Genomic DNA, 26,698 nt, shown 5'->3' with positions numbered 1-26,698 from the left:
AATTACATTTCCTTTTTTGTTTTGAATTTGCTTGGCGAGCTATTTTTAGAACATGCCCGGCGGGCGACTCACGTTGCCCCTGCGGGCGAATGAGTGCACGCGGGCACCGTGTTGGCTACCCCTGCTCTAAAGGCATACTAAGAATGATATGCAGCTGTAAAGGCTGGCTGCAGGGGCGGGGGTTACATTTGTAAATGAGTAAAAATGTGTTTGGGCTTACATTAAGAAACAGTACATTTATAATAAGTGCATTGTTTATCCATTAGCCAGTGTCAAAAAGGATTGCCCAATTACAAACTTCAAGTACTCTAATGAAAAATTGAGAATTGAGTGCACTGTGAATTGGGAATACTTCTCCGACCATGCATCTGTTCGACTGTTTTTCCTCACACAGGAACACCCAGGTCAGTTAATAACCAGCCTCCTGATAGCCCTTGATGTATGCTGTCATAAGACCTTACTCTGAATAATTAATAGCCTGTTATATTAGTGGTTTAATGAAGGGCGGCCTGTGTTCAGCAGCTCACACTATACCACTTCAGTTCTTCTGAAGGTCTGTGTTCGACGCCCTTCTGGTTTATCCATCAACCCTCCACTTTGAAAAAAAAACCCAGTCGCCTGCCTTATTCTGGCCGTGATCTCCCGTCCAGTAAAAGGTCTCACGCTGGGTACAAAATGTATATTTGATGAGCTGAAGAAAAAGCATGAAAAGTGATAAACACTGTTTTTAAAGAAGGACAAAGACGCACTGAAACAGGCCTTAACAGCACTTGAGGGATGAGACAATGGATCCTGAAGGCGCCACAGACTGCTGTAATAAAAGTGCTGCTGTCTAATAGAGAGAACTGGCATAAACGAGTGAAAGGGACTTAACATGGCTGCGGCATAATAATAACGAAATCAACTCAAGAGCCACAAAACGACTCCTCTGGTGCCCATTGTTTTGTGTAATTTCCAAAAGGGAAATTTGAACAGCTCGCGGCTGATGAGCTGTTTGGGGGACAATTTGATCCGCAGACAGAAGGAATCGCGGTTAATGATGCCATTGGCAAGGTGATTATATGTAATGTGTAATATAAAATTAATTACTGCTCTGCCAAATTGCATGTTTTGTAAATGTCGTCCTTGCTTTTCCATATGGAGGGTTTGGAAATGAATCTTCCGAGACTGAATGACGTGCAGTGGAGCAGTTACATAAATAGTGTGGTTTGGCTCATTATACACACACTCTTAGTTTTACTACTGATGCTGTTGATGATGAACAAACACAAACCATAACACTGTATACCTCTATTATACATTATTCGATGTTTTCCAACTTCAGTCCATATTTGCAATAGCATACAGAAAGGAGAAAAGCCTTGACCTGGCACAAAGGGGGGAAAAAAGACTCATGACATTCAATTCATTTCAGCTCACGCCCCTAGTGAGCCTTTAGTAATGATCATAGCAAGACAATTAGAGATTTGGAGAAAGACACAAGGACTCTGAGGCCATGTGATTACAGTCCCAATCAGAGTAATCTTCTCACGGAGTACCGCTCTGTTTGCTCTCCAGCTTAAAAAAGCTAATACCAGGCAGTGCCACATGAAGCCTGAATGTTTGTGTGGTGTTCATTTTGTGTTTTAGACTGTAAATGAGGCTGCTTTTTGCTCCACATGAAGCTTTAGAACATTAGCCGTGTTCACACCGCAGTGCTTTTCCCACTTTAGTTCCGATCTAGTTCCGAAATGTCAATGTTTGGTTCACACCAAAAAGAGCCGGAACTAAAATTAGTTCATGAGAACCTTTTTACCCCCTTTTCCGTCCCTGCTAGAGAGCAGGGACTCTCATGCGGCTCTCTTGTGAGAAAAGAGATATATTTCTGATTGGCTGGGCGGATTGCAAACCACGCCCCGTGAAACTCAAAAAAAGTGTTGTGAAGCCACCATTTTATTAGCATTAGCATTAGCCCAGCGCAGAAATGCAGAGAGACTAACTTATGGCAACACAACATAAAACATGGGAGCGGTGGAGATGAGGAGGTGTCGGCGTTCTGGCGATTTACTCGGAAGCAATGTTTGCGATTTATAACAAACAAACTTGATGGGAAAATGTGAGGTCCTCCACGCAAACTCTGACCCATCCGTACGCGGTACGCACAAAAATGGGAGAGACGAGAAACTGCGACACCGCTGGCAGAAGGAAGAATGGTGAGAAATATGTGGAAATAATACCAAAAATAAACGTAAAATAATGAATTTGCAAAAATTGATTAAAGCTAATCTTAAAATGATTAAACAAATGCCTGTTTGAGACTCCTCATTGCACACAAAAACCTAACTTGGATAAATAAATAAAGGCGGATATGTTATTTAAAACCACCTCGAATATGTTGTCTTAATGTTATGACATGTATTCTCGTGAATGATGCGGTAAGCAGGAGGACAGAATTACTGAGACCGTTTTGCTTTTCTATAGGTTGTATAGATACGAGCATGGTTTATACCAGGGGTAGGCGGCACCGTAACCAGTGGCACACTAGGAATAAGTCGAATAAGTGTGCTAAATATTTAAATTGTATTTTCGGATCCTGAATGAGACCGCCGCCAGAGCGCGTCTCCCCGTTACCTGCAGAAGGAAGCCATGCACGCAACGCCGCCCCGCTCTCTTTATCTCTTGACTTTCTGCCGCTTTCGTCCGTGGTGCAGTGCTGATCGTTTCACCACAGAGGAAAGCACTACAAGTTTAACTACAAACTTGCAACTACAAATTGCAGTACCCATAAGGAGCTATACAAATGCCGCAGTTTTTGCGTGGCTGTGTATTTAGTTGAAAGCCCAGTGGCGATCTGCTCATCTCTCATCGAAATAATATGCTACAAAGGGGCGGACGGGCCATCTGTGTGTTGAACTTTGTTGTCGGCTCCCAGACCGTAGTTGAGGAGGGCAGAAGCAACAAGCTTCAGGTTCAATAACCCACTTTAGCTTAAATGACTGGAGAGAGGCGAGCTCTTCTTGGGAGGCCGTTGCATTTATTTAGCTGTTCTTCTGTTTCACAAAATACATCACGGACCTCTGTTTTTCTGCTTCCTCGTTTCACTTCCAGAAACATACAGACGTTCCCTCACTGTCGCTCTACCATCCACAAACACACATGCACAAGCCACACCCCTCTCTCTCTCTCTCTCTCTCTCTCTCTCTCTCTTAAACTCCCCAAACAGGCGAAAACCTACCAGTTTCACCCACTGTCTCTGCCACCTCCCTCCATGCCTGGTTCCTCCGGTTTGTATCCCAGTAAATAGTTGTGGTCGTAAAGAACCGGGTGATTTGCTACCGTAATGCTTCTCGTTTGGAATATAAGGAAATTAACTGCGGTCTGGCTCTCCCAGCTTGCACGCGGTTTGATTGGCTAGCGCTTGAACTGTCAGATTTGCATAAAAGGGATTTGATTGGCTGACGCTGGCTACTCCGGCGTCTCCGGCTTCAGAAGTTGAATATTGTTCAACTTTTGCAGCCTGAAACGCCAGGAAAGCTCCGCTCTGCTACCCACAATTCAGTTCGGCGAAAAGCGAGGCAACGTGACGTCACCCCGTTCAAAGTGAATGGGCAGACGCGTTGGAAACCGTTTTTGAAGCTGTCGAAGCTGTAGTGTGTACGGGCCGTAGTGCACTAATACTTGGTGGGAAGTAAGTAGCTTCTTCAACACTGTTACTATGTTCAATCAAAAACCTATTCATTCAAACTTGCATGGAAATACACAAGGCAAGGCAACTGTATAGCACCTTTCAACCCTCAAAGTAACTGCTTTGAAACAGAATACAATCGAAAATAAAGTCAATTCAAATAGAATAAAAATAAGGTATAAAAGACCAGAAATGTTTTTACAGTGCAGTCACTAAAGCTCACATGGACTCAAGGATGAAATCATTTCTACTTTATGGTCGTAAAGTCACTCAACAAAAATCACTATTGCACACACATTTCTAATAACATAAAATAATGAAGTGATGGCATTTCTAGCAGTAAGTTGACTGGTTGGCGGAGGAATACAACGCCATGGTAATGAATAACTATATGATCATCGGTCTCCTAATAATACTGCTGATAGCTGAGAAGATGACAAAGATGATATTGAATCTTTCCCAGCCACACTTATTTTCAGTAGTGAGGTCCAGGCCTTCTGTGTGATGTGTCGGCTGTCAGTGAACACAATTTAATTCTCACATGCACGGCAGGATTATCCTTTCACAACCCAGATCGTTAGAAAGTCTAAAAAGGTTCACATTAAGTCTTTGTAATTCCCTTCACCTATGACGGGATGTTATGTCTCTGAAATCACAGCCAGCAGTCCTTCCATAAGGACCAAGGAAACTCACACCTGCTAGTTAGCTCCACAGTAAACCTAACAGTGATTTCAGTAATCCATACCGACTCCACTGCGCTGAAATTCCAGAGAGCTGTCTATAGGTTGTTAGCTGTGGCTAACCAACAGAGGTGCAGCATAATGATCGGCACACTGAAATAGATCAGGTCTGGGGAAACCAGCATGAGGGTACTGCTGCTGTGACAAGTGCAGGACTGAGGCTCCTTATTATCGGTGCGTGGGTGTGCGTTTGTGTGTGTCTCTCTCTGGCTGGACTTGTTTCATTACTTCTACTGAACCCTGCTCTCTCTAGGATCATCCTCTGCTACAGTCAGAAATAGCATTAGCATCGGATCACAGGTGCTCAGTGGCAGCAACCTTTTAGCTGCAGGGCTACAAGCAACTATGTCACTGAGACAATCAGTCACCATTTACTTTATGGACTGCAAGCCGCTCCATATTAGAGTGAAAACCAAGTGAAGTGTGTGCCCGGTGCTGCCTCAGTCTATGTTTTGTCATCGACGGCTTGTTGAATCTAAATCTATGTTATCCTACTTTTATTCACGAGGGAGATCCGATCACATATGGCAGCAAGGGGTAAAAGTACTAGCAGGCAATCACATGGTGTTCTGTGCTTGACAAAAGCCCAGTGCATGTTCAGAGTTTGCAGGTTTGCCAGATGCAGCTCGGTGACATTTGTCCCTAGAGGACACACATATGGGAACGCATCTGCAGGCAAGATTTGAGAATTGTGACCAATGTGGAAGATTTACCTTAGGAGAAGTAGTCCTAGAATACATTCGCTAACCATATAACCGGCTTCAAGCACAGCTGCCAAAACTTGTCAGGGCTGAAGGGTGTGATTTTTGTAGTTAGAGGGAGAAGAGGGTACATTTGCTGCCTTTGTGCTCCTGTCTTTACCCGTGGCCGCCCCACACAGAGCCATAATTAGCGTGCCATTTTAGCTTCTTGTGCAAAAAATAACTGTTTTTGTATATGTGACTGTGTGTGTGTGTGTGTGTGTGTGTGTGTGTGTGTGTGTGTGTGTGTGTGTGTGTGTGTGTGTGTGTGTGTGTGTGTGTGTGTGTGTGTGTGTGTGTGTGTGTGTGTGTGTGTGTGTGTGTGTGTGTGTGTGTGTGTGTGTGTGTGTGTGTGTGTGTGTGTGTGTGTGTGTGTGTGTGTGTGTGTGTGTGTGTGTGTGTGTGTGTGTGTTTTAAGCTCCCATTCATCACAGCCGTGGTGCCAGGCTATAGCTGTAGATTAATCTGCTTCAGCCCAACACTGCTGCTCACCCACCACTCATTAATCTAAATCCCCGGGACAATGTGTTTCTGTGTGATTCTTGGGTATGAAAATCCATTCAGAACAATGTATAAAATGCATGTTTTTTTAAGTATAGCACTCAATAAAATACAAATTCTTGAATGTGAATCAATGAATTTGGTGGAGGAGAGACCGTTTTTTGGAATTCAGGGAAAGCACCAGCAGCAGCTCTTCTTCTTTGATCTACTAACCATCTTATAGAAAGAGCGGAAGACATTATTTACCTCATTCCAGGGCGAGCAGAAAAGCATGGTAGTCAAGATGCTACCTGAATAGGAAAGTGACAGTGAGGAAGGGGGTAGCTTGGGAGGCATGACAAAAAGGATGAAGGGTGGCGAGGTACAGTATTTTATTGCTGTATTTTCATAACATAGCTAGGCTGGAATGTGGGTTAGTTTGTAGGACAGTATTTTCCCAACCCACCTATTTATATCCACATTTTTAATTCAGGAGAAGATTGAAAACCGTTTTATTTTTAACACACCCTGACATTGCGGTACAGGCTTCTTCTACTGTAGAAAGAAATTGCTCATTCTGCCACTCAAGAATCCCTCCAGCCAACCAGAAAGCCACCAAAATACAGAATCATAAGGGCAGAGTTTTCCCTCTATGACACTCCATTACCTGATTAAAAGCACTTCAGAGTATACTTTGATCAAAAGCTCCACCTGATGGCAGCAATAAAATACCAAAAAGTAAATCAGGATCATAGCAAATGATTGAGCTGCCCCAGTAAACATGGTGGAAACACTTTCAACTGAGTCTTGTCAAACAGAAACATGTTGTTTTTGTTTTTCATGAATAATAACATTCTGGTCCAATGTTGCAACTCATTTGAACGGCACATTCAGGACTAGAAGTCAAGAGAAAACTCGAAAATGTATTTTGTGCAGTTGAACTTCTTTGCTGATTTATTTAGCTAAAATTGGAAAAGGCAAAAGTATTGCCAATATTGGGGAAAAAGGAGGGTTTCACATGCTTGGCTTGTCCTCTCTGCTCTCTCTGACTAAACAGCCTGCAGTTCAGCTGAAGTTTCAGTAAGTTAATTGCACTAGACTGTGGGTCTCAGCGGAGTTACTCATGGCTTCCCACTTGCTCTGAGGAGCACTCAAGGAAATATTTGGAATACAACATTTTTGAAGAAATATCAAAAAGATTTAGCCTAGATTTGGTAATAATTCTTGAAAAAAGAGTGTCAAGTGCCATTTGAAATAAAAAATCCTGGCCATCAATTCTGTTTTTAGAATGTCTGGTTATAATTAAATGGTGTGATTCTGTACTACTTGTAATGTGGTCTTTCTACTGGTAAAATATCCAACGTGTGCCGAAATTCAATAAGCCTAGCATTTCAAAGGACATTTTGTGAAAGCGGAGCTTTGCCGAGAAGACAGAAGAGATTTTGTCAGCTGTCATAGTGATGAGAGAAATCTGAATCCAATCAATACTCTGACATACAAGGAGTTGTAGTGACAGGACCACAGAGTAAGTGGATGGAATACAAAACAAAAAGTCAAATGCACAGTGCAGTGATTTAACAGATCAAGAGGCCTACTTTAACTTCTCCGCTGTAAAAGGAGGGGCGGACAGAGTGAGCGTGTAAAATACAAGTTTAGGGTCAAGAGTTAAAGGTCCCATGTCATGGCCATTTCTACTGATCATAATTCCATTGTTGAGGTATACTAGAATATATTTATATTGTGCAATTTTCCAAACTCACATTGGTTTCTCATACAGCATCTCTGTAAAGTATGTGTATTCACTCTCTGTCCTAAATGGCTTGTTGGAGCTCCTGCCCCTCCTCTCTGTGAGCCCAGTGTGCTCTGATTGGTCGGGACGTTGCGAGGCTCGCTGCTCACTGAGCTGGCTTACTGGTGTGGTTTCCGGGTCGGCAATACAGCGAGACAGCGCGAAACTCATCCTGAGCACACACAAACACTCACAGCCGAAGTAAAAACAATAAGTGTGGCTTGATATTGAGTAAGAAAAAGGTTTATAAACGCTGTGAGTATGGGTCTGCGGAGACCATTTCTCCGCGATCCCAACTCGTCTATTACCAACCAGGGAGTTCTATGCAAGTCAATGGGACTCCCTGTTAGTTGAACATTTACACTAAAGGTCCCCCCACTGCGTTTGATAGTGACGCCAAGGGATCCTGGTGTGAGGAGCTCCGCAGATTGGTCAATTTTCGTTCCTGGAACCGCATGACGTCATGCGTTTCCCGGAAGGAACAAATGGAAAAAGAGAAATCTCCAACGAGGCGTTCTGGGGCAGCATAGACAGGTCTTTTCTGTGTTCGAGTTGTACTCGCTACAGGGTGTACTTTGAGGGTTTTTGACTCTGCAGACCGTTTACATGCATAAAAACCTTCATAACACACAAGGTGACGGGTAATAACCAGAAAAGCATGACATGGGACCTTTAAGAATTTTCTGACATGTCTTCTTTTGCCATTGTCTTTTTTGTGTTGACCTGCCACCATGCTGTCATAGTGCTGTAAACTTGTAGAATTAGTGCAGTAAGCTGACATAATATTGTTGTACGACCACACGGCCTTGTCGTGGTATTTTTGTCATTCAAGATGCCTTTTACAGCTGATTCAATATTTTTCTATAATTTCGTTCAACTTTTCTTCGAGTATCTCTCCCTCTCTTTCCTCATTTATTTCCTCTTGACCAATTTCCTCCTCCGTCCTCTCCTCATGGCCATGCTACACTGCTCAGTGTATTAATTGTGGTTTGAAGGATCCCCGGCTGAGGCTTGGTGGGATTGTCCAAGCCAATGGCTCAGAACTGTAGGGCAAGGCAGTGAAAGCTTGGACTCCTTACAGAATTTGTTCCACACCGCTGATACGGTGCCTTGGCATCCACCGCCCAGAACTGGCAGTTTGTTCGCTGTCACCGACCACCAGCTCCTTTTATTCGAGTCATCCACCTGCCCACATTAATACACTTCTTGTTAAAAGCTGTTGGGGGATAAGGTCTAAGGTAATCTACAGGAAAACCTTTTTTATTGAATAAAACATTAATGACCAATTCTAACTGACAGGTTTCATTCATTCAGATTTTCTGTTTTGGTGTCCTGGAGGCCCTTTTTAAAACATTTTAAAAAGTAGATTTCTAAACTGGTGACACGTTTCAAAAGTCAGCTACAAATGATACATATTCCAGCTAAAAGTTGAAAAGTTCAACATTTTGGTGTACACCCTTAGTTGCCTTCTTGCCAAATATAAGATGAAGAAGATTGATTCTGCTCAAACGTCTCTACAGAAAGTATGCCATGATACATTGCTAATCAAATGTGCTGTTTGAACCCTTTGAGAGCTGTGTTGTATCTCCTAAACTCCCGTTATTTAAGATAGACATTACTGAAGCAGAGCAAAAGTGAACCTCTGTTGCCATGCCGATCTATCTTCGGTTACAGAATGAGGTGCCAAGTGATGGTTGGTCAATATTTATAGACTCATAACAGCATGTATACCACGGTATTCTTCAGTCAATTTGTACGTCTTCCTTTTCCCCCCAACTTTTCCGCCCTCCGCCCCACATTCGATTCATCAGTCCTCTATTTCTCTCCAACTCACTAATCTCATTCTTTCTTTCTTGCCATTTAAACATGGTCTTTTCTCTACTAAGCTTTTATGACTCTACTTTGCTCCCCAGTTTGAATGTAATGGGTACATCGAGCGGCATTTTGCGTTGAAGCATCTCAACTGTACTTCACATTTTAGCATCCATTACACCGTACACCTAACAAGGAGTTGCTTTTGTTAAGTCGGGAAAATTGGACCAACAAAGGCAAGATTATACCACCAACACTCAAAGGAATGTAGCTTTCCAAACTGCTCCCTTTTGTGCTATGATACTGTAGCAACATGGTAGTGTGTGGCTCTGCGTGACCAAACGATAGACAATATATTGTCCAATCAAGTCAAGAGTTGTGCATTTATTAAATTTGCCTTTCTCTGAGTTGTTGTTTTTAGAAAGGAACACAAACAAAAGTGTACCAATTTAAAAACTGTATATATTTTGTTACGTTTCATTCTGTGGCCATGAAAGATAGAAAACAAAAAAACAAGAGAGACAATGTTAGAACACTGTGATAGAATAGAATATATCTGTATTGTCATCATACAGAGTACAACGACATTTCTTTGGCAACTCTCACTGCAGTAAAAAATAGACACAATAAATAAGTGGTAAAAGCAGAGGTAGTAGCGATAGTGAAACGAGATAAAATTCAATGTCAATGTGCATGTTTACACTTACAGTCTAAATACATATTAGTAAAATAGCCATAAGTATGTCTAAATAGTAGTGCTTGCTGACTCAACGAGCCAATCAGGACGGATCGTTCCCCTTGGCTTGAAACCAATCAGAGCCAGTTTCTTGCCAAGGGTGTCATCAGGACAAAGGAGTAAAGGGAGCTCCCGGAGTCCAACCTAATGCCTAGTAATTAGCCTGAATATCTTCCTATCTGCTTACCATCCCACATGCTACAAAGCCACTCGTAACAAGCGTTAATAATTACGCAATACTCGACCAAAATCCCCCTCATCGACACTGATTGGATGATTAAATTATGGATTTTATACAAGGCTTTGCAATTAAGGAAGGAGCTGGAAGGGATTATTGCTCAAGGGACATACATTACAGATATTTATGGAAACCCGTGTTGCGGTTCGGGAGACTGTCCTTCACATTGAGTTATGCTGTGTGTAACATTAATTGACATATACATAATGGGCAAAGGTTTTTTATAAACACTTAGCTTTTATGTCAAAAACATGTTGCAGCCTTGAAAAGCTAAGCTATCAACTTACACTGCAAAGTTAGTGCTGCCGTAATTTCTCGAGTTTGTTTGTGTGCTCTCTGTTCCTACTCTGCTATAAATGCTTTATCCTTACCCTTTTAGAGTGTCTCTAGCTGTGCATATTTAATCCCACTCCTTCTGTCTCTTAACCTTCAGATGTGTTTTCTTCCTGCTCAGGGCGAGCTCTGATGAGATTGACAGACAGAAAGCTGGAAAGAATGGGCATCATGCAGGAAGCCCAGAGGCAGCACATCCTGCAGCAGGTCCTGCAGCTCCGCGTCCGCGAGGAAGTCCGGACCCTTCAACTCCTCACACAAGGTACAGCACCCGTTCTCCCCCTGTGAATCTCAGTCCATCCTTAAATACATAAGAAAACTATGTATGATTTTCCCCATCATAATATTTGTCTAATTTTGCATAATTATTTGATTACACCAGCTTCAAAACAACACAGGGTTTTAAGAGCACGTACTGTATCTGGTTCTCTCGCGGGTAAATATTATTCACAAGGACACAGACATCTCACATTCTGATAAATATTCAAACCATTTACTGTGAAGCATTTATGTGCATGCCATCTGTAGTCATGGCAATCACTGCATGTTTTAAAGCTCACAGGAAGTGGTGAATCAGAAATGATTATGCAACTCCAAGAGTCATGGACAGATTTGTCTTCTTTGGGTATCTTTTGATGTAAAGTGATCACAGAACGGTCATTATGCAAACGTCTTAATGGTATTTGATATACCATTGAGACGTTTGCATATATAATGACCGTTCTGTGATCACTTTACATCAAAAGATAACCAAAGAAGACAAATCTGTCCATGACTCTTGGAGTTGCATAAGCTATCCTGCTAGTCTGCTGCGATTTAAAACGCTGAAATCTTGCAGTGAAATCAATTCATTTCAATGGAATCTCAAAACATTTGTCTGCACGAATGGTTTCTGTAGAGTTCAACTTTGATGAACACTTACATGTTGGTCTCTGATTGCCAAAGGGGAACAAACAAAAAGCTATTTTGGCTTATTATTTAATTCTGGATAAAAAACGTTTCCACAAAAGAACAGTGGTTTACAGATGGCTATGAGAGAGGAGTCCCTTTAGCAAAGGAGCTAATCTTACTGTTAGCAAGCTTGTTAGCTCAGACGGCTTTATTTTACGGCTGTTTTATTCAATTAAATGTTTTACAATTGTAAACATTACCAGGGGAAATCAAACAGAACCATTCAAAGAAGCTACAGGAGCTTTTGGGCTGCGAGGCAAGTCAACCCACTTAGCTTGCTGGCTACAGGAGTTCATCAACTATCCTTTTGTGTAGTCAAATGTGACTGCTGCTTTAAAAGTAGACTGTGGAGGGTTTTTAAATTGTTTTAAACCCAACAAATTTGTGATTACATTTGCCTATCACCTACAGTAGCTGTTGTTCAGAAGAGAATGCTGTTGTGTGAAGCTTTAGCGCTGCAGTACTTGAATAAAGATAATAACTTTCCAACAAACCCTTATAATCAAAATTTGAACATGTTGTCTATTCACACAAGATACAAATATACTCATCAAACTGATTTAAATGTAGCGTGCATTGAATTTGACCTTTAAACAAAGACACACCATCCCTGTTACACAAGAGACCACCATCATATGTTCCTATATATGGCACATCTGCGGTTTCTCCCTTTGGCCTTATATCTTTACTGTCAACACTTCTCACTTTGCTCAATGCATCCTCTGTAGCTTGTTTCCTAACAACAGCGCCCGCATCCTCTCCTCGCTCTCTCCGTCTCACCCCGTGATTCTCAGCTCTCGTATTCTCTTCCTCAGCACTTCCAGCAGCCGCCCTCCTCCATCACCTCTTCCAGCAGCAGCCCGTCTGCCCACAGACTCTCAAGCAGGGCTCTGCCGCAGGGGCTGAGAAACAAATTGTAGGGATCTTTGTCACTCTGCGAAATTCTTGAAAAACATTTGGAGTGTAATAAAGCAGCTCCTATCTCCCGCTGCTGTTTTGGTCCCCTATAGCAAGTGGAAAATAGAAAGAGAAAGAGAGTGCAATTGAGAGTTTAGCTGAGTGATGACACTTTGCTGAGGGCTACTCTCAGCCTTCTCGTGGTTTCTTTGCCGCTCTTTTCTCCTCTCCTCACCTCTGTATTGATGATATGGGAAGCGGAGGCTCACCTTGCCTCAGCAGCTTTAGGCGGCTGGCCTCAGAAGGAAGCAGCCTGTTAGTGGAGGCTACTTGTGCCTCGGGAAAGAAAAGTGGTTGATGAAGGGAATATGGAAATGTAAACAAAAGGATGTGGATGAAGAGGGATGTGTTTTTGAGTTCAGCCAATTGGATGTACAATTGAACGCCTAAGAATCCTCACAGGAAGTAATCATTCATTATAAAGGAGTAAATGGTCTTGGAATTGAACACATTCACTCAGATATAAACCACTTTTATTTGATATTGTTTTTTTTGTTATCATCACCATTGTTTAACTGAACGTTACACATGTGGAGCAGTGAGAAATGGAAGAGCAATCAAACCAGAGGTATTTAAAGTATCCCGAGCTGTTGCTTTTGGCAGGTAGCGAGAAATTGGAAGAAGAAGAAATGGTGGAGTATTTCCAGGCCCAAGGCGCACTTTCTCAACTCTTCCTAGAAGGAAATACAGCTATAACCAGCACGAAGCCGAGCCAGAAAGAGAAAGAAGTGAAGTGGAAGGTAGGAGGAGCGACGATGAGATGATGAAGAGAAAGAAAGGAAGAGGAGGTAAAGTGAGAAGAGTTGGGGAAGAGAGAGACAGTAAGTGACAAAAAGGTATGATGAGGAAGTAAAGGAGATAGAGGCGGTGAGAAGATGGAGAGAATGGAAAGTGAGAAAGAGACGAGGTGAGAAAAGGAAACCCTCATATTACTCTACCCTCCGTCTGAGGCCTGATGGAACACAAATGCATTTCTGTATTTACGAAATATTTCTGTATTAAGTAGTCTATAAATATACTGCAAGCACTCATATAAAAGCCAGAATTCAATAACGGTTTTCATTGATTATTCCACCTTGAGTTACCTTTGTTCACTTGCCACAGTCTAACACTTCCTGTAGATGTTTCACATTAAAAGGCTCCCATGCCTTTTTGCCATATGAGCCCCCAGGCTTGAATGTGAAACATGTCGTCAGGAAATCTTTTTTTCTTGGCAGGAAGTGTTCCGTTAAGTATCTAAATAAGGACAAAAAGTTTTTAGAGAATTAAAGAAGCATTTCTCCTAAAAAAAAATGCAAGTGGTGATGGTATAGGGAGTGTTGATGGAAGTAGTGGAATTATACTAAGTTTATCAAGAGAGCAGGTACACATTATCTGGCTAATTAAAGTCCCCAGGCATTGACAGGAAATATGTCTATATGAGAGCGATCAGAGGGGCACCATCTATATAGGAAGACAAACATGATGGAGCATGAGACAGAAAGAGCGAGGGAAGCGTCTACTAGATATATAAAGAGAGAGAGAGGTGCAGAACAGAGCGCTGGAGCGAGAAAGGTGCACAATGGAGAGAAATGTGAGAGCAGGAGAGGAAGTGAGGTGTTGTAATTACTGCAGTGTACCCAGACAGAATTAGCTAGACGGACAGTGATTAACCTTTAAGGCTTGCTGGGCCATGGGAGGGAAATAATTAGATTTCCCCTGTCTCTTTCTCTCTCTCTGTCTTCCTGTGCCACGGGGACAGCTGAGAGTGGATGCTCATCGCTTATTGCTTACAGTCAACAGAGGTGGACAGAGGGGCTTCAAATAGAAAGTGATACCCAAACAACAACGGCCTCTGTGTGTCCACCTGATAGGGGCCCTTTGGAGCCAGGGTGCTTAGATCCACCGTTCCCTTAAACCTCTTCTTAATGATGACATGAGTACTCTAGCTGTAGGGAGAGTGACAACAAAATAGCGTGATAAAGAAGTTGTGATATTGCTTACCTTCTCATCTTTGCCCAATCACTGCAAACATGCTCGCCAGTTTCAAAAAGGCTGGGTGGAGATGGTTTCAGACGTCGTTCGACAATCTAAAAAGCAATCTGAAGCACGCTGACCCACTTAGTTCGACAATATACGTGATTATATAAATCCAATACAGCTTTGGACACTAATTGCACTTGACATCAGTAGTGCTATTAACATTGTTTGCGTCTATATCTTGACATAATAATGGCAAAAAGGGAACAAGCTTCATAAATGAACAAAGCAGACACATCGGAAAACTTTGCTCGTTTTTTCTCATTAGCATAACAACTTGTATACTTTTGAAAGGAAAAATGCTCCACATATTCTTAATAACTTTATTATAAAATAACATTCAACATTTTGTAAGGAGTTTTGTGACAAAATAGTCTGATATAAGTCATTGTTTTCGAAGATTAAAGTGGTTAAAAGCCAATTATCTATTAAAAAATATATTGAAAGTATGCCTCAAGATAAGACACACGCACACACACACGCACACGCACACGCACACACACACACCCCGGTTTTCTATTGACTGCTGGGTTCACACACAGAAACGGCATCAATGTCATCAGCTGAAAACAGTTTTTCTAAATGAAATGACATTATTTAAGAAATGATAATCAAAGACATTTGTGTTGCTTTTACAAATCTAACTGACTTCTTAAAAAATGCTAATTCTCTCAGGGAAGAAGCATGTCTTCCTTCAGCTTAAAATGAACTGGAGTTTTTGTCCCATCACATTATTATGAATCTTTACTTCCATTATATGATGTAAATATAACCTCGTTTTTGGAAGTTAATGGTAAGACTTGTTTATTGAAAAGCTTTCTTTTCATGTATAGCTGCGCTTTCAAAAGTATTCATACTGGTCCTCTCACGCACATACATTCTCCTTTCACATCCATATATTTTCACTCTCACACACGTATACATTTACATTCACATATTCATACATTGTCACTCACATATTCATACATTGTCACTCACATATTTATAAATTGTTCACTCATACATGTACATTTTGCTCTCATATTCATATATTTTAAAGCTCATATTTATACAAACTCGCGGAAGTTCAAAACAAAAGCACTCGTTTGCTTGGAACGGTAATATTATAAACAAGGGGAAACAAGGTGAATTTAGCGATCACAAAGAAAAAACGGCCAAGACATACATTGAGCCCAGAAAATGAATGTTAATAAGGGCTGTAAATATAATAAGTCTATGTCTAAAATGGACTACATTGTTAGGAGATGTAAACTATAAAGCGATCCTGCACTGCGGTCAACTCGGCCGTCTCTCGAGTTTGTTTTTCAAATCAGTAGCTCTTCATTTTTTTTCCTGCTATATTTGATGATCGATACAAATATTTGTTACCACAAGTTCTCAATAAAACTGACACTGTTGGACTCGGTACTACTTTGACTGCTACCAAAAATGAATTGAATTACTTTTACGGTGTACTTTGTGAGTAATCCTCTGTCAGAGTCCCCTCCTGAGAACATAATGCATGTTTTCTGCTGTCTTTGATGAATGATAAAAAGAAAATGTTTCCATTAGTTCTTAATGATATTGATACTGCTGGACTCAGTAGTCTTACACCTACTACCACAATACAATGAAGTAGCCTACTTCTAGTGTGTTTTTTGTTGTTGTTGAAATCCTCTGTCAAAGTCCCCTCCTTAGAACAAAATCAAGCCACATCTGCTAAGTTTGATGAGGGAAATCTTTTGTTGCCATTAGTTCTTCGTGAGATTGACACTGTTGGACTCAGTACTAGTGAAACCACTCCTACAAATACTATGAAGTACTGTATACTTTTTAATGCATGTTTCTCTACTATTTTGAATACGCGTTAAAACACCTTTCTTCATGAGACTTATATTGTTGGACAGAGTATTTTAAGAGGATGGTAGACATGATATCAGCACTAGTACTCCAGCAGCAGCATTTTACACCATGGAAAGTCTTTAGAGACTGGCCTGGATAGCTGGTCTATCTATCCTTCAGCACACTGACACACCCTGTCACTCTTGTTGGCCTCTTATGAAGCATGCTGTCTTTTAAAATATGATTATTTCTCTGCTCCTAGTTAATTCCTTGCAGATTCTTCCATCAGTCCAAGTCATTGCATGTCAGTCAATAGAGTTTTGAAAAATGTGTCCAATTCAACAAAATGTTTTTTTGTGGGTGAAGGCCAGAGCTAAATTATAGATTGTTTGATTGTGTAATTACAAGCTGAGAGAAAATAAATCCACATCCTCCTATGAAACGTATTTTATTTCCTTTTCCATGTTATGATTATACTTACTTGTATTAGATAATTCACATGTTGAACTACATACTGGATATCTTCCCCAGTCTCAAGGAAATACAATAAAATAAATGGATTCATAATTTTAAAAAATTGATACAAATGTATACATTAATAATGTTGTGTGCAAACATTTCAAATTTAAATATAAAAGGAAATTATTTCTCACAAAAACCTTTCTAAATTATTAAAAATGGTTTAGTCAATGTACGTTTTTCTGCCTAGAATAGTTTAAATTGAACGTAAACTATATCAAACACTGCTATTTAAATTGACTTTGGTTAGTTAATACAAATATTCATATATATATATATATATATATATATATATATATATATATATATATATATATATATATATATATATATATATATATATATAGCATATCATTGATGCAGTCTTTCTGAACACTTTTAAAGTAAAATACTGCAAATTAAGAATATGTTTAACCCTTTAGCAGCCAGCGCCACCATTTGGTAGAGCACATTTTGTGTCTTGATATCTTGTTGAAAAAAAAGTTGAACTCCATCTGATTCAGCCAGCTCTACCATTTGGTTGACATGTTATGCACAACACAACCTCTAGATGTCACAGTGGTTCAAACAGAAAGCCCTTCAGCTAGCTTCCACTGAGAAAGTTGGGATGCTAAAAATCACTGCTGACAAAATCACTCTTTTTGGTCAACTTTTGTAAGGTAACCATATCATGTTTGACATATTTTAGTGTCAGAGCACTTACTGAACATGTTTAGATAACTTTATGCACAAAAAGAGTTTTAACAAGGGTGTAATTTTCTTGGCCTTTTATGGTAAACTAGCAATATGACTTTTTCAGAGATGTTTTCCAATAAAATATGGTTGATAAACAGCTAGATTCATGGTAATATTACTAAATCTAGTACTGCCTTATGAGTCTCAGTGATAATAATTTATATAGCACCTTTCATTCAGCCCAAAGTTGCATGAGCAAGTTAGGCCAACACAGGATATAGACATTTGCTGTTGGCCAGTGGTTTCCTGTTTTGCCAATTCAGCATATACAGTAGGAAGAGCAAGTCTTTTTTTTATTATGAAAAACACTTAACATTACTTTTTTTCATTTTTTTTTACAATTATAATTTATTATCTTTTATGAATATATCTGGTTGTATATATTGCTCATTTTCCATAAAAGAAAAAAATGTATTTGAGTTTGTTATATTTGAGTTTGATGCATACTGTACTGTATGATGATTGTTGAAAATGCACTTTTATCATAAAAGGCCAGCTCGACCAATTGGTAGAGGCTCATAAAAACAAAACTGTGCGGTCAGTCAAAAAATAAAAATGTGTTTGTGGTTATTTGTGGCACATTTGATAAACATATGCAAACAAATAATTTTTCCATAGCTTTTTTCTTGGTCTGGTAGTGTTCTGCACAGATAATGCCTTAACTTGAATTTGAAAATACGTGGCATCTTTATTAATACAGCAGATGAAAAGATTTGTGGAAGGATAAATTCTTCATGGGCTTCAATGGCTCTCTAGATAAAGGGCGTTTTATGGTTGCTTGTATTATCCTCAGATAGTGGTTTGTTTAACTACTGACATTTTAATAAATATGGCAAAAAAGGGCTCCAAAAAAGGCATATAACCTGGCCGGCTTAACAGTCTGTATTTCTTCAAGCACCGTAAGATTCAGAGTTTATAAAGTAAGTACACAGTAAAAGTACTTCATAGTACTTGTGGGGGTAGTTTCACTATTACTGAGTCCAACAGGATCAATCTCACAAAGAACTACAGTAATGGCAACAAAAAAGAATTTCCTCATCAAACTTAGCAGAAGTGGCTTGATTTTGTTCTCAGGAGGGGACTTTGACAGAGGATTTCTCCAAAAATACAGAGTAAAAGTACTTCAATGTATTGTTAGTAGCAGTCAAACTAGTACCGAGTCCAACAGTGTCAGTTTTATTAAGAACTTGTGATAGCAAATATTTGTATCGGTCATCAAATATAGCAGGGAAAAAATGAAGAGCTGAAAAAACAAACTCGAGAGACGGCTGAGTTGACCGCAGTGCAGCATCGCTGTATAGTTTAAATCTCCTAACAATGTTGTCCATTTTAGACAGAGGCTTATTATATTTAAATCCCTTAATAACATTCATTTCCTGGGCTCAATGTGTGTCTTGGCCGTGAAATATGAAAAGGAAGGACATTTAATAAAACATCAACACATAAAGGAAAACTGAGGATTTGAGTGCGATACAGGTGGAAGTCGGTATTTTCACTCGTAAATGTCTGAGTCAGAGACAGACATGTTAGTCGCACAGTTAATATTTGTATTTAATATCCATAGAAACAAAAATGGAGAGGGCAGGGTGTTAAGCAAAAACATCTTACTCTTTTCTGGCAAATTAGTTATGGCTTTATATTAACCCCTCTGACAGCTTCAAATGTAGGCTTTGTAACTACAAGAAAGGGGGAATGAGAATGTTATGATTAATGATGTGGTTTTCCTGATAATGGCATTTCTCCATTCACATAGTTGTGTGTACAGGCCTGTTGTGACTGCACTGAATCTCCCTGAATTAACTTGTATACAAAGATTGGAAGCCGTTAAGCCGCCGCAATTCTCCACTCCTCATATAAAAAAAAAATCTAATTTCACTCTTCTTCTGTATTCAATTTCATGCTTATAACCATTTCAGAGTTTTTTCACTAACAGTCCGATGCCAGTAAATATGCTATAACTAGTTTGTGAAATCATCACTCTAAAAGAAACTTGAATTACACAGCTGACAGAGCTCTATGAAAGAGGTTTAAGAGTACATTGCGCTAATCTGTGAATGTAGACACAGGCTCGCTGTTTATGCTTCATTTACTCTAACAAAGTTTCCTTTAAAGGAGAAACCAAGGAAACTATTAAATAAATTAGACATAGATGCTCTACAGTTTTTCTTTTTTTCTTAGTTTGTGTGAAGTTTGCTTGTTTGCTCCAATCCAGGTTTGACTTGTTCTAGTATTTCTGAGTTGTTAAAGAGGTACCTTTCATGTAAATGATGGCAGTGCTGCTGCCAATCAATCGGATAAATTGTAAAACCAATCATTAAAGATTTAATGAATAATAAAGAACCCTTCTGTGAGCGTCTAGGTAGTTTTTTCTACATAGTGTAGGCTTTATTTGTGATTAAAATCTGCCTCAAGATTACAATAGCGCTGCAGTCATTCTTTAAGCATAATTCTCAGACACAATAGTCTACATTACTTATTCAAGTCTTACGGTGAAAAAGTTCAAAACCACTTTTAGTAGGGGATTCCGGCCCCGAGGCAGTAAATGAAGGAAGCTTTCCTGTTGTGCTTTAGTAGACCCCGGTTCCTTTGCTCCAGGCACCTTAATGAATTATCTCTCTCCGCTTTATGGCTTTATAAAGGAAATCTCTTCAGTCGGAGAGCTTCTCAGAACAGGATGTCCTTTTCTAAGTTTATAACTAGTTCAACATGTTAAGTTTACTGCCTGATGATCCAGAGAAACTTGACAGAGCTAAACTCAGAAAAAAGGCAAACATTGTGGCTTTACGTTTCCCAGCTAGTATACTAGATTAACACTTAAAGGTCACCGATCATGCTATTTTTAGGCAATAGCATAGTTCTCAGATATATAAAAAAATATATTAAAAACATGTCTATGAAGTGTTTTGCTCAAAATACCAAACAGATCACCCATTCTAGCCATGCCTCATATCCCACTATTTCACTTCCTGTTTCAGAAGTGCTGATTTTGGGTATAAAGCTTTAAAAAAAAAAGAGGAAGAGGGGCAGAGTTTACTCGGGAGATTCTACCGGCAGTTTCTGCCGTGATGAAGTGCCATATCATGGATTATCAAGGATTATTTCTGAAACAGTATGGAGCTCAAAGGCTTTCTCTCTTGCCGGTTATACCACAAGGTGAGTTCCTTTTTTATTTCCTGCTTCTTCACACATGCTCTATCCAGTACAGGTTAGCTCTGAGTGTTAGCGATGCTAATGTAAACACAGACCATATTACGTCCAAAACAGTCAGGTATTGTTTCTGATAGCAACGTTTCTGATAGTGCTGTGGGTCCGTCATACCGGACGCAAATCTGGATCAGCTCCGTTGTACCCCCGTTTTTAGAGATTTGGGTACGGAGAAAAAGAGAGAGGGTTTATTTTCTGATGCTGTGTGAGTTTCCTGACACATCAGGGACACATTTATGTATAAAAAACATCAAAAAGTGCATCTTGCATGATAGGTCCCCTTTAATTTTACAGTCTGCTGAATTGTTGATAACAAGACGCCAAATCGATAACTTTGTAATGCCAACAGGCCTGAACAGAGATCATTGTTAGCCTGCCTCAATAGAAAGGAGCTGGCTGAACATGATCAATGCATGTCTGCTTTAGCTTTTTACTCCCAAACTATACGTGATAAGTCCAATTAAATACACTATTTTCTTTTAAGATATCTTATAAGGTTTTCAAGTCCATTGCACTTCAGACACACCAAAGTGATGACACGGTATACCGAAACACTGTAAAGTATATTAGACAAAGGTAACTGCAGTAAAAACAAAAAAACACTTAAACATTCAAAAGAGCAGTTTCACAATAACAAGCAGTTTTTTTGTCAAGTGCACACATGATAAAGTAACTACATTATTAGGTTAATGTTTGCTCAGCTTGTTTCCCATATAAGTTAAAAGTTTCAGTGTTTTATTACCAGGAGCCTAATTATCCGCAGGGATGTATTGCCTTCCAAAACAAACAGACCCTGGGTACAAAAAATAAATAAGGCAGGTTCACCTTAAAGGCCCCCGGCCCCACGAGATGTGTGTTTCCCCGGCAGACAGACTGTAGGGACAAAGGTAAAACGAGGTAAACATTGGCTCAGCTTGTTTCTCCGAAAAAAATCATCCAATGACTAAAACCCTTCATCTGGTTGAATGTACTTTAAGAATAACCCAGAACTAACAACTGTGTTTGAAAAAAGTTGTTTTAAACTGGATAAAAAGTCATGTATTAACAGTTTATGGCACATTACCACAACGCAAATTGGTCACAATTACAGGCAAATTGATGAATAAACCTGTTTTTCTCAATGTTGGAAAATGGTTGGAAACATTTGGAATAATGTAAGTGAAGAATGCAATAAAATATATTATATTTTATACCTTTTTAACTGTTGAAACCTTTATAATACATACTGTATCTTACTCTTGAAGTCTGACTGAACAGTTTTTATGAGTACAAGGACATTATGGGCAAATAGATCATTGTTACTCTGAAGTCTTTATTGAAACCATTTGCTCTGAAGTCTTAAGCAGCTGAGGGGTTACTACTGTCCTTCCTTTGGGCTCTCAGTCACATGTCCTGTGTGTTGGAAGCTGAGAGCCTATTATCCAAGCTCTCTCCTAAGGATCATCTCCTCTGTGGAGGCACTTCCTCCTTAAACCTTACTTGACTCCATCTATCCACCCTCCCCTCTATCTCCCCTCTTTCTCTCCCTCCCTCTCTTTCTTGCTGCAAGCAAAGGTCAAATTAATTCTTTTTCATAATTTCCTGTCAGCGATATTCCTTCCTCAGAGACTCCCATCTATGGCCCAGTGCCTGAAAAATGTGATTAAGGTAAAACCAAGTGAATACCTGTGTCTGTAAAAAGGGAATTATGTATTTTTGCCCTTATCCATATAGATATAAGTTGTACTGTAATATAAAATGTAATAAAGTCTCTCTCACAGTGTTACACTTCTTTAAAAATGAATGCAAAGCCAATGCTGTGGGTGACTCGCTACATTAGGAGCTAATGTTGGGCTCGTACTCACAAAGGAAATGTCATTTAGGAGCAAACGGCTTCACTGCTCCGACGACTCGGCGTGCCCAGACCTTGCTCATTAATGCTGTGGGTCTCTGAGGGTCTCAAAGCCTAAATGCAGACATCCACAACATCACTACACACCTCAGAGGGTAATAATGTTATGAAATACAAAGAGTAATTGCGTCCCCTGTTGTGAAAGCAAAGGTTCTTTTCATTAAGGCTTGAATTGAAACTGGCCATGGTAATGAAGGCAGAGCAGACACCCCTTAGTTTACATGGCATTCATTCAATCAGTAAATGGAGTCCAGTTATACTTTCAAATAAGAAGGGAGGGAGAGAGGAAGGAAAAGAAAATGAGCATACTGTAACTTATGCAGCATCTTGAATAGAGTCCCCCCCCTCTCTTATATCCTCAAGCTATAATTCTCCTTGACATCCAGTGAAGACTCCCTGCTCAGGGCCTCCAATTACAGACTCTCACTCCAAGCGTTTCACACTGGACTGCCAGTCCGCCATTTCATTTTTTTCTAAAGTGAAATAAAGCAGAGAGAGGGAGTTGAGCAACGTCAAGGTTAGGCGAAGCACATTTCATCTAGTTGTGCCCAGGGACAAGCAAAAGAGATGCACGAATATACAACAAACCCACTCTTACCTTCAACTCTAGCTCTCAAGGACAGAAGAGCAGGATGCAGCCGTCAGAACAGCATGTGCACATCTCTTAATGAAGCTGAATTGAACAAAAGGATGTGAGGGAGTGGAAGACGTGAGAAAATAGAAAAGGAAGAAAGGGAGATAATGAAGAAAGATAAACAGAGAGATAGGAGTAGAAGGTGCACAGGTGGAATAGCGGGAGGCACAGCACCGGCAGTCCAGTCGTATTGGATATGTTGCTTGGGAAAGCTCTGTCTCCTGGCCTTTGACCCCTGGCGGAGGGAAACAGATTGCTTTGACAGGTCCACTGACATCACATGAGAGGTTTTGCTCTTTTACCAGAGTCTCTGGAGGGTCCTTGGCTGGCCCCATATCCAGGCATTACTGTAGCTTCTGCACTATAATACAGAATAATAAAGGGGAATTTGAAGCAAGCTTAGCAGTCAATGCATTATTTGTATAGACGGGATCTTGTGCCACAAAGGGCAAGTCTCTGCAGGGCATCCCGTCAGTCATGTTAACTTAATGAAGTTCATGCATTTTGCACATCTGAACTGTAAGCTATGTTTGTGTGAAATCACAACCTGATCTCTATATAACAAAATTCACCCTGCCGATGCATCAAACCCCAAAGTCCTTTTTAACCAGAAGCGGCGGGTAGGGTTTCACTGCGCGGAGCCAAATTCATTAGTTTATAGTGATATGAGGAGCCATTAAAAAGTCATCGTATCGGTCACCCTGCAGCACGGCTGGTTCCACCCAGTCTGCTGCCGTCTCCAGCCTCTCTGACCACCTCCGGACATCCAGGAGCCAGGGCGGCGTGGACAGTGCAGACTCCTGAGCGCACGCCTTCAGCTTCCCAGCACTCGCTCATGTTCTTACCAACCTGGATCAATAGCCAGAGGACACTTACTGTACTCTGAGACTGGCCATTACCCCATAAACATGCCTGAGCACTGGCTCCAGACCTACTCTACGTACGTGTAATTGAGAACAGAAAAATGGCACTCAAGGAGTCGTTTTGCCCTCTGTCCGTTGCCATGGCGACCATTATGCAGTTTTTGAGGTAACGTGGAAGTAGGTTTATTAGTTAATGCATTAGAGCAAATGCAATTATGTGTTTATATCACATACAACTGTTCCTGGTACCAGGGATGGGCATTTCAAGCAGAAATACTATTCGATATTTACTCTGAATTATTCGACCATTATTCAAAGACATCCTACACAAACTCACACACACACACACACACACACACACACACACACACACACACACATACACATACACATACACACACACACACACACACTTCTTCCACACTTTTTTTAAATAGCTTTCCAGTCATGATTTTTCATCAATAAAGGATGCTCCTTTATTTAATCACAAAATCCAAAATCATGTCCCATCCCTACCTGGTACTTAACCTGAGATAACACATTAATAGGATAATTCTGCTGTTAAATGTTTCTATTGCCTACTGTGCAAAGAACACAAATACTTTCATTACAATTATATTTGTATTCATGAAAGTTTGAGATGGCAAACCAGGTTAGAGTGTTATACATTTATTTTACTATTCCTATGGAATATTTTATATGTTCCTATGAAAGGACTTTTAGTTGCATATTTATGGACTTAATGCACTTAAATGATGCTGCTGAGAAGAGGTTAAATGTATTAACTAGTCTTATTAACTTGTATTTATGTATTGCACAAAAATAACAGGCTAATGAAATTGTATCATAAATGCAGCAGTGGCACCAGCAAGATGCATTAGCATCCTGTTTACTGTCTTTTGCCAACCTATATATATTAACATGTCAAATTGACTGCAGCCTACACAGAAAACACTTGATTTTGAGGTTTTCTGTTCAGAGAACTAGCTGCTTAACATATAGTCTAATAGTCCCTGACACATACTTTGTTAGTTTGTCTTTAGTGTAAATGCATACAGTGTTCTTCATTAATATTCTGATCTTTAAGAGAACCTATTATGCGATGGAGAGATTTTCCTTTTCTGTATTGTTTGTTTTTTATATAGTATATATTTGTTTTGTGCATGTAGATAGTCTGCAAAGGCTAAAATCCCAAAGTTCCCCGCAGAGGGAGTTTCTCTCCCACACTCTTGCCTGAAACGCCTCCATTGGAATACTTAGTTTACTACTGGAACTTAACAGCATCAGTATGTAACAGTTGTGCTTCTATTGGCTAGTGCTCCTACACATTGTACATGATAGGGGAGGGACATCTCTAAGCAGTTGACCAATCACAACAGAGCCAGCCAGGTAACCAATTTGAGTAGACTGGACTGGGACAGAGGGAGAAAAGATTAAACAATGTCACTTAGAGATACAAATATGACCCTGAAAATATGCATAATATGTCTTCTTTAAATTATTCCTTTATACAGTTCTGGCTGTCACTAAAGCTTGAAAGGGGGCACTTCTTTACATCAGAAATATAATATTTACACTGTAAAATGTTTCTACAGGTTTATTCAAAATGTAGATGCTCTAGTTCAGGGGTCACCAACCTTTTTGTCACCGAGGGCTACTTCAAGGGTACTGAGTAATACGAAGGGCTACTTGTTTGATACAAACTTCCTGAATAACATAATTGCACGGTTCACCTTTAATGATAATATTATTATTAATAATAATCAGAATACATATTAATTTACTGTATGTGAAGGACTGTCCGATCACATGTTAATGTTAATTATTCCTCACAATAATTATTAACAATGATTTACCATTGCTATAGCAACCCCATTGTTTTGTTATGAAAATGTATCTATATTTATACACATTCTCGCGAGATCTATCAGGGGTCGTTGTAATGCTGCGTTCACACCGGACGCGACTTCGCTCTAATCGGTCGAGTTTCACCGCTGCTGCCAGAAAGCATTTTTTGATGCCTGTAGTGTAGACGTACCGTCGCATCATTCAAACAAGACGCGCTGGCTCGGGAGCTACAACTACAAAAATGAACATATTTTACCGTGGTTAAATTGTAATACACGTTTCTCAATGATGCCGAAGTAACAACATACTGATACCTGTTAGAAAAAACCATGAATTAATGCTTGACAAGTCTGCAGACAAGACGGCAGGCGAAAAACCTTTTAAAATGCTTGTTTTCTGAATGGAGATTGGGTCGACCAGGCTAAGCTAACGTTGTATATGCTCACTCCACACTCACAACAACGGCCTACAGACATAAATAAACCAGCGACTGTATTCGCCATGACACAGACAGTCTGTGGTTTGTACTTGTTTAACTTTTGTCCAGTTTCTGAAAAGATATGAGGAGCTGTGATCTCTGTTTGCTAACTGCTAACAGCTAACTGCTGATGTTTTCTGGTTGAACGTCAGTGGCAGGCTGAGATCCTCACCTGTGTGTGTGTGTGTGTGTGTGTGTGTGTGTGTGTGTGTGTGTGTGTGTGTGTGTGTGTGTGTGTGTGTGTGT

At 40.0% G+C, this 26,698-nt stretch overlaps 1 protein-coding gene across 2 annotated transcripts in view; it reads left to right on the top strand.

The window, feature by feature from the left end:
- samd12 (sterile alpha motif domain containing 12) overlaps positions 1 to 26,698 on the top strand; it is a 137,715-nt gene that overhangs the window by 47,195 nt on the left and 63,822 nt on the right. The window contains exons 4-5 of one of the 2 annotated variants that reach the window (XM_079653542.1): positions 10,654 to 10,794; positions 12,299 to 12,920. In XM_079653542.1, coding sequence (XP_079509668.1) covers positions 10,654 to 10,794; positions 12,299 to 12,432 — 275 coding nt within the window. In that variant the 3' untranslated portion in view covers positions 12,433 to 12,920. Of the gene's footprint in view, positions 1 to 10,653; positions 10,795 to 12,298; positions 12,921 to 26,698 lie in introns of those variants that run through there. The other variant, XM_079653543.1, reaches the window with a different exon arrangement.

The sequence above is a fragment of the Notothenia rossii genome (assembly GCF_949606895.1).
Source record: "Notothenia rossii genome assembly, chromosome: 10".
In the NCBI taxonomy this organism is placed as follows: domain Eukaryota; kingdom Metazoa; phylum Chordata; class Actinopteri; order Perciformes; family Nototheniidae; genus Notothenia; species Notothenia rossii.
This window is presented reverse-complemented; position numbering and strand designations above follow the sequence as displayed.